This window comes from Chiloscyllium punctatum, chromosome 4, assembly GCF_047496795.1.
Source record: "Chiloscyllium punctatum isolate Juve2018m chromosome 4, sChiPun1.3, whole genome shotgun sequence".
NCBI classification, from domain to species: domain Eukaryota; kingdom Metazoa; phylum Chordata; class Chondrichthyes; order Orectolobiformes; family Hemiscylliidae; genus Chiloscyllium; species Chiloscyllium punctatum.
The window spans coordinates 46,150,228-46,168,340 of NC_092742.1; the positions used below are offsets into that span (position 1 = coordinate 46,150,228).

General features: G+C 40.6%; 1 protein-coding gene across 1 annotated transcript in view; it reads left to right on the forward strand.

The window, feature by feature from the left end:
• Window positions 1–18,113, forward strand: part of LOC140476252 (exocyst complex component 3-like) — a 62,111-nt gene that overhangs the window by 38,249 nt on the left and 5,749 nt on the right. The window contains exons 6-7 of the mRNA XM_072568559.1: window positions 6,158–6,258; window positions 11,813–11,893. Coding sequence (XP_072424660.1) covers window positions 6,158–6,258; window positions 11,813–11,893 — 182 coding nt within the window. The remainder of the gene's footprint in view (window positions 1–6,157; window positions 6,259–11,812; window positions 11,894–18,113) is intronic.

Consider the following 18,113-nt stretch of genomic DNA (forward strand, 5'->3'; position numbering starts at 1 on the left):
CAATTCTGGTCTCCTTCCTATTGGAAGGATGTTGTGAAACTTGAAAGGGTTCAGAAAAGCTTTACATGGGTGTTGCCAGGGTTGGAGGATTTGAGCTATAGGGAGAGGTTGAATAGGCTGGGGCTGTTTTCCCTGGACCATCGGAGGCTGAAGGGTGACCTTATAGAGGCTTATAAAATCATGAGGGGCATGGATAGGATAAATAGACAAAGCCTTTATTCCTGGTGTGTTGGAGTCAGAACTAGAGGGCATAGGTTTAGGATGAGAGAGGAAAGATATAAAAGAGACCTAAGAGGCAACTTTTTCACACAGAGGGTGGTATGTGTATCGAATGAGCTGCCAGAGGAAGTGGTGAGGCTAGTACAATTGCAACATTTAAAAGGCATCTGGATGGGTATATGAATAGGAAGGGTTTGGAGGGATATGGGCCAGGTGCTGGCAAGTGGGACTAGACTGGGTTTAGATATCTGGTCGGCATGGACAAGTTGGACAGAAGGGTCTGTCTCCGTGCTGTGTATCTCATTGAAACCTATGAAGTTATGACAGAACTAGACCAGTTCAAGATTGAGAAAAAAAAACTAGATGCTGGAATCCAAAATAGACTAGCAGGAGGCTGGAAGAGGTCTTAGACCCAAAACAATGATTCTTCCACCTTCTGGTGTTGTCTGGCTTGCTGTGTTTGTCTAGCCTCTTGCTAGTTCAAGATAGAAACCGCATTCTCATTGATTGGCAGAGTCCAGGCCAGTGGCAACAACTTGAGATGGGATAGACCATGCAGAACTGAGTTTAGGAGAGAGTGGTGAGTCTGTGGAACTCTCTGGTTGTTTTGGCGTAAACCACTTCCTCATTGAATGTTTTCGAAGAGTTAGACATCCTTCTCAGGGCTAAAGAGATCGAAGGACATGGGGGAGAGAGGGAGCTGGGTACTGAGTTGGATGGTCATGTTGAATGGCAGAGTAGGCTCAAAGGACCAAATAGCCTGCTTCTGTTTTCTGTTTGTATGTGCAGTGTATAGGAAGCAAAGACAATATCAACACAGTATCTGCACTGACAGTGTAAAAGTATCCAATTTTAGTAAAACTATCTGAAGTTTTCAACAACATAGTGCCATCTACGGGTTGAATAAAAATACAATTGAACAAAGGAGGAGTTTATTTTATTTTAAACAAAAACAAGACCTAACAACAATGAAAATTTAGATTTATGCAATGGGATAGAATCTGTGTTTTCAAAGCTTAGACTTTTTTGGAACAGATCCTTATAGGAAATGGAAATTTGAGGACACTCCTGGTTCCTGAAGAAAGTAAAATCTTCTGAACAGCAGTCGTACTGGACTCAAACTGTTAATTCTGTTTCTCGCCCCCCCTTTGCTGCCAGACCTGCTGAGTTTGACCAGCGTTCTGTGTTTCTTTTAAAACCTACACAATGTTGTAAACAAAACATTATTAAGACTGAAACTGGGTGAAAAATATAAAAAGACAGAGTCCTCCAAACTCAGATTAATGTGTTCAAAGATACAGTATGTACAAGCTGAAGGACATTGGGGCTAGGTACAGAAGCAGAACATAAGCAAGGGTATAGCTGCTGTAAATATTTCTCTTGCTTGAAGATACATTGGATCAATGTCACCTAGGCTGAGGTGGGAAGCTTCTGCAGATGTGTGATGAAGATGTGTTTATGGAACTCTAATTTGCTGTGTGTTGTTGTCTATTGGTGATCAGCCCAAGAAGAAGAGCTGAAATTCTTCAGAAAGAAGACCATTTTGAAGAATTTTGTGACTATAGATTGACCTTAGCGAGTTTTGAGAAGATTTGTAGCTCAGGTTGAGGTTTTGGATGTAAGTTTGCTTGCTGAGCTGGAAGGTTCATTTCAAGACTATTAGGTAACCTCTTCAGTGGGCGTCAGGCAAAACACTGCTGATAATTCCTTCTTTCTATTTATATGTTTGGGTTGGTGATGTCATTTCCTGTCATGACATCACTTCCTGTTCCTTTTCTCAGGGGGTGGTAGTTGGGGTCTAACTCGATGTGTTTGTTGAGAGTTCCAGTTGGAATGCTATGTTTCTAGGAATTCTCGTGCGTGTCTTTGTCTTGGCTTGTCCTAAACTGGATGTGTTGTCCCAGTCAAAATGGTGTCTTTCCTCATCCATATATAAGGATAGTAGACAGAGAGGATCATGTCTTTTTGTGGGTAGTTGGTGTTCATGTACTCTGGTGGCTAGTTTTCTGTCTGTTTGTCCAGTGTAGTGTTTGTTACAGTCTTTGTACGTATTTTGTAAATGACATTAGTTTTGCTTGTTGTCTTTCAAGTTCATTAGGGTCTTTCAAGTTCATTAACTGCTATTTTAGTATGTTGTGAGTTTATGGGCTACCATGATGCCAAGGGGTCTGAGTAGTCTGGCAGTCATTTCCAAGATGTTTTTGATGTAGGGGAGAGAGGCTAGGGTTTCTGGATGTGTTTTGTCTGCTTGTTTGGGTTTGTTGCTGAGAAATCAGTGGACTGTGTTCATTGGGTACCCATTTTTTTTGAATACACGGTATAGGTGATTTTCCTCTGCTCTGCGTAGTTCCTCTGTGCTGCATTGTGTGTTGGCTCATTGAAATAATGTTCTGATGCAGCTTCATTTGTGGATGTTGGGATGATTGCTTCTGTAGTTGGTCCGTATGTGTTGTTTTCCTGTAGACACTGGTTTGAAGTTCCCCATTAGCTGTTCGCTCGACTGTGACATCTAGGAATGACAGTTTGTTGTTGTTTTCTTCCTCTTTAGTGACGTTTATGCCAATAAGGGTATTATTGATGGTCCTGAAGAGTTCCTCTAATTTGTTTTGTTTAGTGATGACAAAGATGTCATCCACATAGTGGACCCAAAGTTTGGGTTGGATGGTTAACAGAGCTGTTTGTTCAAGTCTCTGCACTACTGCCTCTGCTAAGAACCCTGATATCGGAGATCCCGTTGGTGTTCTGTTGGTTTGTCTATAGGTTTTGTTGTTGAAGGTGAAGTGTGTAGTGAGACATAGGTCCACTAGCTTGGTGATACTGTCCTTGTTGAAGTTAGTGGTGTTTGGTGTATGTGTCTTTGGGTCTTGTAATAGTGTAGTCAGTGTTTCCTTGGCCAGGTTAATGTTGATGTAAACAGGGCTATTACATCAAAGGAGACCATTATTTCATCCTCTTCTATCTTAGTGTCTTTGGTCTTCCAAGAATTTTTGGGTGGAGTGGATGGAGTGGCGTGAGTCTTCTACTGAGTGTTTTTGGTGTAGCTCCTTGGCCAATCTGTAAGTTGGTGTTCCGGGTAGTGAGACTATGGGTCTGAGGGGGGCTCCTGGTTTGTGAATTTTGGGTAATATGTAGAAGCGTGGTGTGTTGGATCCGTCTGGTTTCATTTTTTGGAAGTCCATCTTATTTATTTCTCCACATTTCTGAAGTTGTTTGAGTAGGGCTGTGATTCTGTTCTCTCGTTGTGGGGTTGGGTTTATTGTCACTTGTTGGTATCTGTAAGTAGTGCGTTCGCTTTTTCAATGTGGTCTCTTCATCCTTTGTCTGCGGGTAGGATAACAATGTTTTTATCTTTTTTTAGTCTTTCCAGTGCTTTCCTTTCTTGTATATTGAGTGTGTTTCCTTCCTTTTTTCTGCTTAATGTTGGAGCGACTACCTGTCTGATGGCTTGCTGGGTTTCTTCTGTGAGTTGTCTTTTAGTGTTGTGTCTAATGGTCTAATGCTGCTAAGAAATCATTCTTGTCCGCATCCTGGCAGTTGTAATTTAATCCACTTACTAAAACGGCTTTTTCAGTGTCTGTTAAAGGTCGGTCAGATAAGTTATTTTTTAATCTATGCTTCTGTGTTGTCAGTGTTATTACATTGTGTAAGTTTGTCTAGTTTTTTGTGCAGGTCTAGGTTTTTTTCATTTTCTGTGTTTGTCGCTGTCTAATATCTATGGCTTGTAATGTGTCTATCCATTCATGGTCTGTTGCATGAGTGAGTAATTGGACTACATTGGACAAACAGGCAGAAAACTAGCCACCAGGATATATGAACACCAACTAGCCACAAAAGACATGACCCTCTCTCACTAGTATCCTTACATTTGGATGAGGAAGGACGCCACTTTGACTGGGACAACACATCCATCCTAGGACAAGCCAAACAAAGACATGCATGAGAATTTCTGGAAGTGTGGCATTCCAACCGGAACTCTATCAATAAACACATCGAGTTAGACCCCATCTACCACCCCCTGAGAAAAGGAACAGGAAGTGACTTCACTACAGGAATTGACATAACCAACCCAAAGAAACCCAAACATATAAATAGAAAGCAGGAATTATCAGCAGTGTTTTGCCTGAGGCCCACTGAAGATGTTACCTAGTAGGGTGACGAAAAGTCTGGAAAAGAACCTTCCAGCTCAGCAAGCAAACCTACATCCAATAGATTGACCTGATTGCTGAGACCATTTGTAAGACTTGTTTTATCTATTTGTGCCATTGATGCATAACCCGATAGCTTGCAATCAATTGCACTTTGCCCATGAATATGTTTGTAATGTTGACTTTGTGTTTTAGAGAGTAGAAGATCCACTAAGATAGTTTAGTGCTTGTTTTGTTTGACTTTTTTTAATATATATATAGTAGTAATTCTTGTGTTGAATCTCATGGTTTCATTCTTCCAGTAAATAATGAAATTTCAGGTTTCTTATTTTCGAAAAAAGTTGTTATTGATTATCAGAAGGTCAAGGCACTTCACAGGAACATTTATAAAACAAAGTGCGACAAAGAACTATGTGACGTGGTGGTGTGAAAAGTAATCAAAGTTTGGGCTGGGCACATTAGGGTGGCAAGGTGGCTTGGTGGTTAGCACTGTCGCCACACACGCCAGGGACCTGGATTTGATTCCAGCCTCTGGCGACTGTCTGTGTGGAGTTTGCATATTCTCCCATATCCTCTCAGTGGTTTCTTCCTATAGTCCAAAACTGTGCAGGTTAAGTGGACTGGCCATGCTAGATTTCCTAGAGTGGCCAGGGATGTGCAGGCTAGGTGGATTAGTCATGGGAAATGAGGGTAGAGGGTTGGGTCTGGGTGGGGGATGGTCTTTGGAGTGTTGGTGTGGAGCTGGTGGGCCAAATAGCCTGCATCCACTCGGGAGGTTCTAAGATTCTATTCTGTGTGTGGTTTAAGAGGTGCCTCAAAAGAGAATAGTGAGGTGCAGAGCCAGAGAGGTATAGGAAGAATACTCCTGAGCTTGAGCCTTTATAACTGAAGGCACAGGTGCCAGTGGTAGATTAAGTATTGTTAGAAATGGAAGATCATCTAAAATTGGAGACCAGATGTATCAGTGAGCCTCTGTAGAGGGTAGAATGTGGGAGATGGTACAGACAAGGATTTGAGGTAAAAAATGAGCTGAGACAGGGATGAAGTTGAGAAAATAACATGTGACAACAACCCACAACTACGACAACTAGCACCTGAGCTACAAATGTTTATGCAAACCTTGAACAGCAGTTCCAACTAGAACTTTCAAGTACTTTTTTGTTTTTGTTTTGTTTTCCTTTTTTAAAACTTTAAGGTGAAGGAAAGTCATAGAAGTCTACGGCACAAAAAAAGGCCATTTGGCCCATCAAGTTTGCGCTGATTGAAAACAACCACCTGACCCATTTTCCAACCTAATCATGTGAGCCATGATCTTTTAATGGTGGAGCAGGTTCAAGGGGCTGAACAGCCTACTCCTGTTTCTGTTTGTTATGGTTTTGTAGTCACTTGGCCCATAGTTTTGGCATCACAAGTGTACATCTTAATATTAAAATGTTATCAACATGTCTGCCTCTACTGCCCTTACAGGCATCATGGCCTGGTTTCCCATCATCTTCACATCTCTTGTAAACATCCCACCTCTTAGCTTAAAATTCTGCCTCCCATCATTGATCCCTCCACCAAAGGGAAATGTTTCTTAGATGGAATTCATTCTTGAAGATGCTGACAATTCACCCTAGTGTCAGCACAATAAGAGTGGGTCTGGTATCTTGTATAGTAGTCACCACTTACTCACTGATTTCGTGAATCATTACATTATATACATTTTGTAAATTTAGTTAGCTCTATTAAGGTAGATAAAGTATGAATGTACAATAATTGTAATGTCTTTCCTGAATGATTTTATTTTGCAGATGGTTTATGAATGTCTGAAAAATGCAGACCACATCAGCAAAAAACTGAAGGGCAAAGCTTTACATATCTGCTTTGATGAATTAGAAAATTTAATACACTGGTAATTTTTATACTAACATTGTAGTCTGTTTTAGAGTCATTTGTTTCATAGTCTTGATGGCACTGGAGATTTTGTACCAGAATCACTTAATTTTTCCAAGCGAAACTGCATTGATTAAAGTGCATGGCTATTAAACCAGTATGAAAGTAGAAGTTGTTCCACAGGAAATAAATCAAATGTACAAACAAAGGAACAAGGGGAAGGAACAGGCCTTTTAGCCCCTTAAGCTTGCTGTCCTATTTAAAAATATCATAGCTGATCTGATTGTAACCACAAGTCAATTCTGCTACTTACCTCTGATTAACTTTTTCATCCCCTTGCTTACCAGGGGTCTATTAACCTCTGTTATACAAATATTCTCAAAGGTTCTGCTTCCACCACCTTTTCAGGAAAAGTGTTCCAAAGACATTCTACCTCTGAGAAAAAAAATTATCACATTACTGTTTTAAATAGTTGGCCCCTTTAGTTTTAGACAGTGACCCCTAGTTGTCTATTTTTCCAGAAGAGGAAACATTGTCTCCATATTGAACTTGCCAAGACTTCTCGGATCTTGTATGTTTCAAGCAAGTTGCTCCTTACTTGAGTGCAAGTTTATCCTGTCCAAAATAAAAACTCAGTGCTGGAGGAATTCAGCATCTATAAAGAGAGAAACAAAATTAATATGACTCACTGAAAGAAGGGTTTATATAGGACTCAAAAGCGAAACTGTTTTGATATCCACAAATTTTGCCAGAGCACCTATGTTTCTCCAACATTCTTTTTGTTCCTGATCCCCAGCATCTGCAGTATTTTGTTTATTTTATCCAACCCTTCCTCCGAGGATAACACATTCAATCCTTCTCTGACTTTCCATGCATTTACATGCTTTTTCATATAAGGAGACATAATGCTCCAACTGTCATCTCATCAATGCCATATATAACTGAAGTCCAAACTAACCTTGCAAAAAAAATCTATTAGCTTTCCTAATTATTTACTGTATCTGCATACTAGCTTTTTGCAATTTGCAGATCCCTGTGTGTCTCAGCTCTGCAAACTGACACTATTTAAATAATATACTTTATTATTCTACCTGCCAAAGTGGACAGTTTCTCATTTTCACGCATTGTACTCTATTTGCCACATTTTTGCCCAGTCACTTTTTTTTAGATTAAATTACTTAGTGTGGAAACAGGCCCTTCAGCCCAACAAGTCCACACCGACCCTCCGAAAAGCAACCCACCCAGACCCATTCCCCTACAAACTAACACAATGGGCAATTTAGCAATGCACATTTGTTTTTGGACTGTGGGAGGAAACCAGAGCACCTGGAGGAAACCCACGCAGACACTGGGAGAATGTGCAAACTCCACACACACAGTTGCCTGAGGTGGGAATTGAACCCAGGTCTCTGGCACTATGAGGCAGCAGTGCTAACCACTGTGCCACCATGCCGCCCTGAAACCTATCTATATCATTTGTAGCCTAGTATGTCCACTTCAAAACTTATCTCTTTTTATCTTCCTTTTCATTACTTACCTTTTGTTTCATCAGTAAATTTGTCAACTGTACATTCCATTACTTCATCCAAATCAGTTTTAAGAATTATAAGTAGTTAAGGTTCCAGCACTAATCCGAATGGAACACCACTCATTGCAATCTCCCATCCTGAAAAAGGTCAGTTTTTGCCCACTCTTTAGTTGGCTAACAGTAAGCAATCTTCAATCCATCCCAATATTCTGTGCTCCTACACCATAAAGTTTTATTTTCTGCAACAATTTTTGATGTGGCACTTCATCAAATGCTTTCTGGAAATCTAAGTACATTTACAGTTCCCTGTGTCCACAGGACATGTTATTTCCTCAAAGTACTCCAATTTGGTAAAATATGAATTTTCCAGTGTGAAAGCACATTGACTCTGCCTGATTACGTTGAATTTATCTAAAGCCCCTGCTACAACTTCTTTCAATGTAGCCTCTAACATTTTGCTCTTATCAGATGTTAAGCCAACTGGCTTGGAGTTTCCTGGTTTCTGTCTTTTTTCCCCTTTTTAGAAATGAACTATTATAAAATGTATTTCTATTATAAAAATATAAACTAACTAAATAAATTATCTTCCAATCTAATCGGCCCTTGCCCAAATAAAGGTTAACTCTTTCAGCCCTGTCACTGACTGATTTTATATCTGTGTTAGCGGTGCAGCCAGGAACATAAGGAATCTTAATTATCCTCATTGAAAAGTTTTCAATCCTAATCTGCATGCTTTCAATCTTTTTATCATTTTTGTTACTCATCTTTTGAAAATAATGTAGTCATAAATAATGAAATGCCGTGCCATTCAGTATTTCCTTTCATTCAAAGTGGTAGGAGGCTGCAACTTCAAGTTGCAGGGCAGAGGAAGAATCCTTCATCGCATTTAATAAAAAAAATTTGAATTTATACTTGAGGTGCCATAACACCTGTAAAACCAAGAGCTGCAAAGTAGGATTATTTGGGTCTTTTTCAGTTGACATAAGCACAGTAAGCAATTAGCTTCCGTGTATTCTATAAATCTTACTTTATTTTTGGGTGTAAATTTATCGCTGTTAACAGGGTATTTGGTCATTTAGTCTTTATCAATGTTTATACTTTATGTGAGCCTCCTATCCTACTTCAACCTTGCAAGTCATTCTGTTACAATGCACAATTCATCAGCACGAATTGGCTATGATGTGATTGATGAATTGTGGACATTGTTTGGATAATGCAAACTTTCTACTGAAAGGATATAGTGATTTTCTATTAGCAGTCTTTTACAGGATGATTTTCCATAGCAGTTTTCATAATGTGATTTCCTATAATGCAAGGTTGCAGAGGAACACAACCGTCATGTTACAGCAGAACAACCTGTATCTACATAATTTGGAGCTGCCGGTATTGTACTGGGGTGTACAAAGTTAAAAGTCACACAACACCAGGTTATAGTTCAACAGGTTTAATTGGAAGCACTAGCTTTTGGAGCACTGCTCCTTTATCAGGTGGTTGTGGAGTACACAATTGTAAGACACAGAATTTATAGCAAATGTTTATAGTGTGATGTAACTGAAATTATACATTGAAAAATACCTTGATTGTTTGTTAAGTCTCTCATCTGTTGGAATGACCATGTTAGTTTCACTTCTTACAGATGTAAATCACAAAACTTTTTTTAAAAGTTATCTTCTTAGGATAACTGTAACAATTGGTGTCAGCCCAGATAAGATGTTGAAGGTGTTAGCCCCCTGTGTTCTGTTGTCTGTGCCATAATGGTTAAACTGATTCTAATCTAAAAAATGAGTTCAGAGACTTGCATGGATTCATGCAGTTTTTGAGCAAAGTACATTGTAAATCTGCAAGTACAAATTCAACCCACAAACGTGTTTGTTTGTGTGTATGTGTGTGTCTCTGTCTGTTTGTGAGAGAGAGTGTATATGTGCGTGTGTGAGTATAAAGGGATCTAAGTGTGTGTGTTTAGGAATCTCTGTGTGTAGGAATCTCTGTGTGTATAGTGCAATGGTGGTCACCTGTAGTGTGACATGAACCCAAGGTCCCGGTTGAGGCCCTCCCTATGGATAATGAACTTAGCTGTTAGGCTCTGCTCAGCCAATCTTTGCTGCTCCCTGTCCCGAAGTCCGCCTTGGAGGATGGTCACCTGAAGGTCCAAGGTTGAATGTCCTGGACTGCTGAAGTGTTCTCCAAGTAGGACGGAACACTCCTATCTGTTGATTGTTGTCCAGTGCCCATTCATCCGTTGCCATAGCCTCTGCTTGGTTTCACCAATGTACCATGCCTCAGGGCATCCTTGTCTGCAGCATATGAGATAAACAACGTTGGCTGAGTCATATGAGTACCTGCCATGTACAAAGTGGGAGGTGTCCCCACACATAATGGTGGTATCCATGTCCACACTCTGACGCATCTTGCAGCGCCTGCCATGACAGGGTTGTATGGAGTTGTCCTGAAAGCCGGGCAGTTTGCTATGAACAATGATCTGTTTGAGATTTGGTGGTTGTTTAAAGGCGAGCAGTGGAGGTGTGGGAAAGGTCTCGGCGAGGTGCTCATCCTCGTTGATAATGTGTTGCAGGTTGCGAAGAACATGGCGTAGTTTTTCAGCTCCTGGGAAGTACTGGACAACAAAGGGTACCCTGTTGGCTGCAGCATCTGTCTGTCTCCTGAAGAGGTCATTACAGTTCCTTGCTGTGGCACATCGGAACTGGCAGTCGATGAGTTGCGCATCGTACCCCATTCTTATGAGGGCATCCCTGAGTACTTCCAGGTGCCCGTCATGTTCCTCCTCATCTGAACAGATCCAGTGTACATGTAGGGCTTGTCTATAGGGGATGGCTGTTTTAATGTTTTGGGTAGAAGCTGGAGAAGTGTAGCATTATGAGGTTGTCTGTGGGCTTGTGGTAAAGTGTGGTGTTGAGGTGCCCATCCTTGATGGAGATGCACGTGTACAAGAATGAGACAGATGGTAGAGAATAGTCCATGGTGAGTTTGATGATGGGATGAAACTTGTTGATATCGCTGTGTATATTTATCAGTGACTCCTTGTCATGGATCCAGAAAAAGAAAATGTTGTCACTGTACCTGGTGTATAATGTTGGTTGGAGGTCCTGCATAGATAAGAAGTCTTGTTCGAACCTGTGCATGAAGATGTTGGAAAATTTGGTCTCACTCACTCACTCACTCTCACACATCCTCACTCTCTTACACATCCACACTCTCTCTCACATACTCTCAACTTTACACTCACACACACATATACACTCTCTCACAGACACTCCCAACCCCCACCCTGACACAGACACACACACACAAACTTTGTGGCACAGAACACAGGGGGCTAACACCTTCAACATCTTATCTGGGCTAACCTGAGTTACAGTTAACCTGAGAATGTAATTTTCAAAAAAGGTTTTGTGATTTACATTATGAAAATAGTGAAACTATCATGGTCATTCTAACAGATGAGAGACTTAACAAACAATCAAAGTATTTTTCAATGTATAATTTCAGTTACTTCACAAAGTAAACTTTTGTTATTAATTCTGTGTCTTACAATTGTGTACTCTACAACCACCTGATGAAGGAGCAGCGCTCTGAAAGCTAGTGCTTCCAATTAAACCTGTTGGACTATAACCTGCTGATGTGTGATATTTTTAATGATCTTGTTAGCATTAACAACAGCTTTTATTTAGATAGCGCTTTCAGTGTAATAAAATATCCTAAGACAGTCCACAGGAGTGCTTCAACCAACATGTAACACTGTTTGGAAATGGGATATAAAAAATATATTCAGGAATTTTGCCCTTTCCATAATTACCTTTGGCAAGTGATTCCACCTATTAGAAGTATTCAATTTAATCTCTTGTTTACACTTTTGATGTCACCATTGAGGATTAAGTATGCTGGTAAATTGGGACTTGGTTAAATTTGGAGTAATTATTTGTGGAGGGGTAAATTATTTTATGTTGGAGTAAATGTTTTATTATTTAAAATACCACACTTTATTTTCATTACGATTAAACAGACTAATTTTGGTTTATTTTTCAAGCTATCATCAGGACCTCGTAATGAGCAAGCCAAATGTAGTGCCTGTTTTGGTGGTAGGCCTCAACACCTGTATTGATTTGAGGTAATTTATTCTAATGATTGACTGATTATTAAACAGCATAATTAACATTATATTTCTGTTAGTACCATTCTTGAAATCTGGAATTAAGAGTCTATTGATCACCATGAATCCATTGTCAATTGTCAAAAAAGCCCATCTGGTTCACTCATGTCCTTTAGGGAAGAAAACTGCAATCTTTACCTGATCTGGTCTACATGTGACTCCAGATCCACAACAACATGGCTGACTCTTAATCACCCTCTGGGCAATTAGGGATGGGCAATAAATACTGGCCCAGCTAGCAACGCCCACATCCCATGAATGAATAAAAAATAAGGAAGAGTTAGAATGCCAAAATAATTCATTTTCAATTAACTGCTTTGAAATGTAGTTGCTGTTCCAGTGTACAAATGGATCTAAACAAAGAGTGAGAAAATGCCCCTGTACTTTGGGCTTTTTATTAATGATTATTGATCATTGGAAAGCTGGAAGAATTCCCGTCCTCCTCATCAGATAATAACTGTTGGATCTTTTATGTCCAACTGGACCTTAATGTGACACTATGTTAGTCTTGCATTAAATTGTCAGCCCTGAAAATGTTCTGAAGGCTTCAGGGACACGTTATGGACTGGAGTGGACCAGCATCTTCAGCGTGCTCTGCCATTTGATTAAGTGTGGTCTGCAACTTAATTCTGTCTACCTATTAGGGGAAAGTGAGGACTGCAGATGCTGGAGATCAGAGCTGAAAACATGTTGCTGGAAAAGCGCAGCGCAACACATTTTCAGCTCTGTCTACCTATTGCCCAATACGTTAACTGTGAATTACTCTACATGGAAGAGTTTCAAATTTCAACTACCCTTTTGGTATTTTTTCGGCGGCCGTTGGAGTGGGAGAAGCAACAGCAAGGACCAGTGCCCTGACAGGAAGGTAAACTTTGTAAATATAAAAACTTGTCTCGGAAGTTTCAGGTATATATTTTGGCAGCAGCTGAATCCCGAGACACTATATGTGTAGTGTCTCCCACCCACCCTCCACCTCTAACCAAAAAAAAGGTCTCTCGTGTTGCTAAGGTAAGGTGTTTGAATTTATATTTCTTGTGTATTGTGTGATTGATTGAAAGTTTACTATTAGTTGGTTAATTGAATAAGACGACAGAGAAGTACTAGAAATTATTTAAGTCATATATTTGTATAATTAATTAACTAAGTAGAGCTGGATGGACAGGTGATGTGCTGGAGCTGTAAGATGTGGGTGCGGGCTGATCCCATTGTGAATGGCAGTGACCACATCTGCAGCTAGTGTTCATTGTTGGAAGAACTCCGGATCAGAATTGATGATCTGGAATCTGAGCTTCAAACACTGCGGCACATCCGGGAGAGTTACCTGGATGCTTTGTTTCAGAAGACAGTCACACCCAGCAGATTATATAATTCAAATTCAGTTAACGATCAGGAACAACAGAGTGTAATTGTAAGTGAGGCAGGTAGGGTGATTCTGAGTTCAGGAGTGGAAGAGCCTCAACCCTTGATCTTGTCCAACAGGTGTGAGATTTTTGTTCCCTGTATGGATGAAGAAAAGGGCTGTGGACAGGATGAGCCAGCTGACCACGGCATCATGGTGCAGACGGCCATTTAAGAGGGGGGAGCAAAAAGACAAGTAGGGATATAGGGGTTTCAGGGGACACGGGATTTATAATTTGGGGGACATGTAGTATCTTTTGTGAGCCGGATTGGGAGTCCCGCATGGTGTGTTGCCTGTCTGGTGTCAGGGTGCAGGACATCTCCAACCAGCTTAAAAGGATATTGGAGTGGGAGTGAGAGGATCCAGTTGTTGTGGTACATGATGGCACTAATGACATAGGCAAAGCTAGGAAGGAGGACCTGTTTGGTGAGTATCAAGCACTAGGAAGGAAATTGAAGAAAATATCCTCGAGGTCATAATCTCTGGATTACTGCCCAAGCCACATGCAAATTGGAATAGGGAGAAGAAAATTAGAGAAGTAAACACATGGCTAAGAGATTGGTGTGGGAAAGAGGGATTCCATTTCATGGGACATTAGGATCAGTTTTGCCACTGGGGCGATCTGCACCAATGAGACAGTCTCCACCTGAACCAATATGGAATCAGTGTTCTGGCCAAAAGGATTAATAGGGTGCTCACTAGGACTTTAAACTTGAGTCTAGGGAAAGGGAAAGCAACAGGGAGTATGGAGTCAAGTAGAAAGATAAGCAGCAGGTTAGCATGTGTGAAGGGTTTAAGTCCGAGGCAGACTAGGAATGAAGCAAAAAGGAAGAATAACCTAGGACATATTACTAGAGGTGATGGAAATGATGAGGATAAGAAAATTAGCTTTACGGCACTTTACCTGAATGCTCGTAGTATTCGTGACAAAGTAGATGAATTACTGGGGCAAATCATCGTGAATGACTGGCAGTTAAACATCCAAGGATTTACAATTTATTGAAAAGACAGGGAGGTGGGCAGAGGGGATGGGGTTGCCTTGTTAGTTAAGAATGAAATTCAATCTATGGCACTGAATGACATAGGGTCAGATGATGTGGAGTCTGTGTGGGTGGAGTTGAGGAACCACAAGGGCAAAAAAACCATAACGGGAATTACGTACAGACCTCCCAGCAGTGGTCAGGACCAGGGGCACAAGATATACCAGGAAATAGATAGGGCATGTCAGAAAGGCAAGGTCATGGTGATCATGGGGGACTTCAATATGCAAATTGACTGGGTGAATAATGTTGCAGGTGAATACAAAGAAAGGGAATTCATGGAATGCTTACAGGATGGCTTTTTGGAACAGCTTGTGATGGAGCCCACAAGGGAACAGGCTATTCTGGTCTTAGTGCTATGTAATGAGGCAGACTTTATAAAAGATCTTAAAGTAAGGGAACACTTAGGAGGCAGTGATCATAATATGGTAGAGTTCAGTCTGCAGTTTGAAAGAGAGAAGGCAAAATTGGATGTAATAGTGTCACAGTTAAATAAAGGTAATTACAGGGGCACGAGTGAGGAACTGACAAAAATCAACTGGAAGTAGAGCCTAGTGGGGAAGACAGTAGAGCAACAATGGTAGGCGTTTCTGTGTGCAATTGAGGACACAGTACAGATGTTCATCCAAAAGAAAAGAAAGATTATCCTTGGGGAATTAGACAGCCATGGCTGACAAAGGAAGTCAGGAAATGTATCAAAGAAAAAGAGAGAGCCTATAAAGTGGCCAAGAAGTTTGGGAAGACTACTAAAACAAACAGAGGATAACAAAGAGTGAAATAAGGAAGGAGAAGATCAAATATTAAGGTAAGTTAGCCAGTAATGTTAGAAATGATAGTAAAAGTTTCTTTCAGTACATAAGAAACAAACGAAAGGCAAAAGTAGAAATTGAGCAGCTCCAAATTGATGTCAGAAAGCTAGTGATGGGAGATAAGGAAATAGCTGCAGAACTTAATAAATACTTTGTGTCAGTCTTCACAGTGGAAGGCATGAGTAATACCCCAACAATTAAGGAGAGTCAAGGGGCAGAGTTGAGTATGGTAGCCATTACAAAAGAAGAAGTGCTAGAACAGCTAACAGGCCTAAAAATTGATAAATCTCCTGACCCCGATGGGCTGCATCCTCAAGTTCTGAGGAGGGTCGCTGAAGAAATAGAGGAGGCGTTGGTTGTAATCCTTCAAAGATCGCTGGAATCAGGGAAAGTGCCAGATGATTCAAAAACCGATGTTGTAACCCCCACCTCATTCAAGAAAGGATCAAGACAAAAGATGGAAAATTATAAGCCAATTAGCCTAACCTCGGTTGTAGGTAAAATTCTAGAATCCATCATTAAGAATGAGATTTCTAAATTCTTGGAAGTGCAGGGTCGGATTAGAACAAGTCAGCATGGATTTAGTAAGAGGAGATTATACCCAACAAACCTGTTTGAATTCTTTGAAGAGGCAAAAGGCCTTTGATAAGGTGCCTCATGGGAGGCTGCTGAGTAAGGAGGGGGCCCTTGGTGTTTGAGGTGAGTTACTGGCATGGATTGAGGATTGGCTGTCTGACAGAAGGCAGACAGTTGGGATAAAAGGTTCTTTTTCGGAATGGCAGCTGGTGACAAGTGGTGTCCCGCAGGGTTCAGTGTTGGGGCCGCAGCTGTTCACTTTATATATTAATGATCTGGGTAAAGGGACTGGGGGCATTCTGATAAAGTTCACCGATGTTAGGAAGTTAGGCAGACAGGCAGGTAGTTCTGAGGAGAGAGGGAGGCTGCAGAAAGATTTAGACAGTTTAGGAGAGTGGTCCAAGAAATGGCTGATGAAATTCAATGTGAGTAAATGCGAGGTCTTACACTTTGGAAAAAAGAATACAGGAATGGACTATTTTCTAAACTGAGAAAATTCATAAAGCCAAAATACAAAAGGATCTGGGAGTGCTAGACCAGGATTCTCTAAAGGTTAAGTTGCTGGTTGAGTCTGTGATTATGAAAGCAAATGTATTGTTGTCACTTATCTCAAGAGGGTTGGAATATAAAAGCAGTGATGTACTACTGAGACTTTATAAAGCTCTAATTAGGTGTCATTTAGAATACTGTGTCCAGTTTTGGGCCCCACACCTCAGGAGGGACATTCCAGCATCGGAGCGTGTCCACCGGAGATTGACACGGATGATCCCTGGAATGGTAGGCCTAACATACAATGAATGGCTGAGGATCCTGGGATTGTATTCATTAGAGTTTTGAAGTTTATGGGGAGATCTGATAGAAACTTACTAGATAATGCATGGCTTGGAAAGGGTGGACACTGAGAATTTGTTTCCATTAGTGGGGGATACTAGAACCCATGGGCACAGCCTTAAAATTAAAGGGGCTCAATTTAAAATGGAAATGAGGAGACATTTCTTCAGCCTGAGAGTGGTGGGCCTGTGGAATTCATTGCGATGGAGCACAGTGGAGGGCGGAACATTAAATGTCTTCAAGGCAGAGATTGATACATTCTTAATCTCTCAACAAATTCAGGGATATGGGGAGAATGCGGGTAAGTGGCACTGAAATGCCCATCAGCCATGATTGAATGGCAAAATGGACTCTATGGGCCAAATGGCCTTACTTCCACTCCTATGTCTTATGGTATAAAAGTGTTTCCCAGTTTCATTCCTCAAATGACTAGTTGTAATTTTTAATTTGTGCTACCTATCCCTATACTTCTGGACCAGAGGAAATAGTTTGTTCATGACTTCCTTTCTTCCCCTTAAAGCTCGGTATTCTAAACTGAAGAGGATATAATCCTGTTCGTGAAATTTTTCCTTGCAAGGGCCTTTGGAGCCCCTGAACCCTTGTAGTAAACCTTCTCAGCATTTGGTTCAAAGACACTAAATATCCTCTTTTGAGGTGTGCACCCCGAAACTATGCGTGTGTGTCATCTAACAGGGCTTTGTATAGCTGCCATATGAATTTTACAGCCTTTGCATTTTAGTCTTCTTGACATAAAAACAAACATTCCATCAGTCTTTTTGATTATTTTATGGACCTTTTCATGACATATTAATCATCTGATTTCACGGACCCTCCCATAACTTTTGTGTTTCATTATTTCTAGTTTTTATTTCAGCATTTAGAAGAGGCTTTGTTTTATTCTTTATAGGTCCAAAGTAAATAAGCTGACAGCTTCCTGCATTAAAATTAGTTTTACACAATTGTCCCATTCATTGGATCTATCTGTGTTTCTTTATTAGTTTTATGCTTTTGTCTATACTGCTTACAATGGCACCTATTGTATCATTAGAGTGTTTGAATATGGCTTTTTATTTCAGCATACAAGTTATCAATAAATGTGTTGAATAGTTGAAATCCTAACACATTTTTACAGGATGCCACTTATAACCTCCTGCCAGTTTGAGTACCTACACATTATCTCTACTCTTCCCTGTCACATTTTCCCACATCAGCATTTTGATCTGCCAACAGTGAAGGAATGGAGACATTGTTGAAAGAGAGGATGTTGTGAGAATTACTAGGGAACTTGTTGTTCCCCTGCACCTGTTACTCCTGCCTTCTAGAAAACGGTGGTTGCAAGTTTGGAAGGTGCTGTTAAAGGAGCTTCTCGCAGATGGTGCTAATGGCCTTATTGCGCCAATGCTGGAGGGAATGAATGTTTGTGTTAGATGGGTTGTCATTGCAGTGTTGTCCTGGATGGTTCCAAGCATCTTGAGTGTAGTTGAAGTTACACAGTGCAGAATTCCCAGCTTCTGACCTACTGT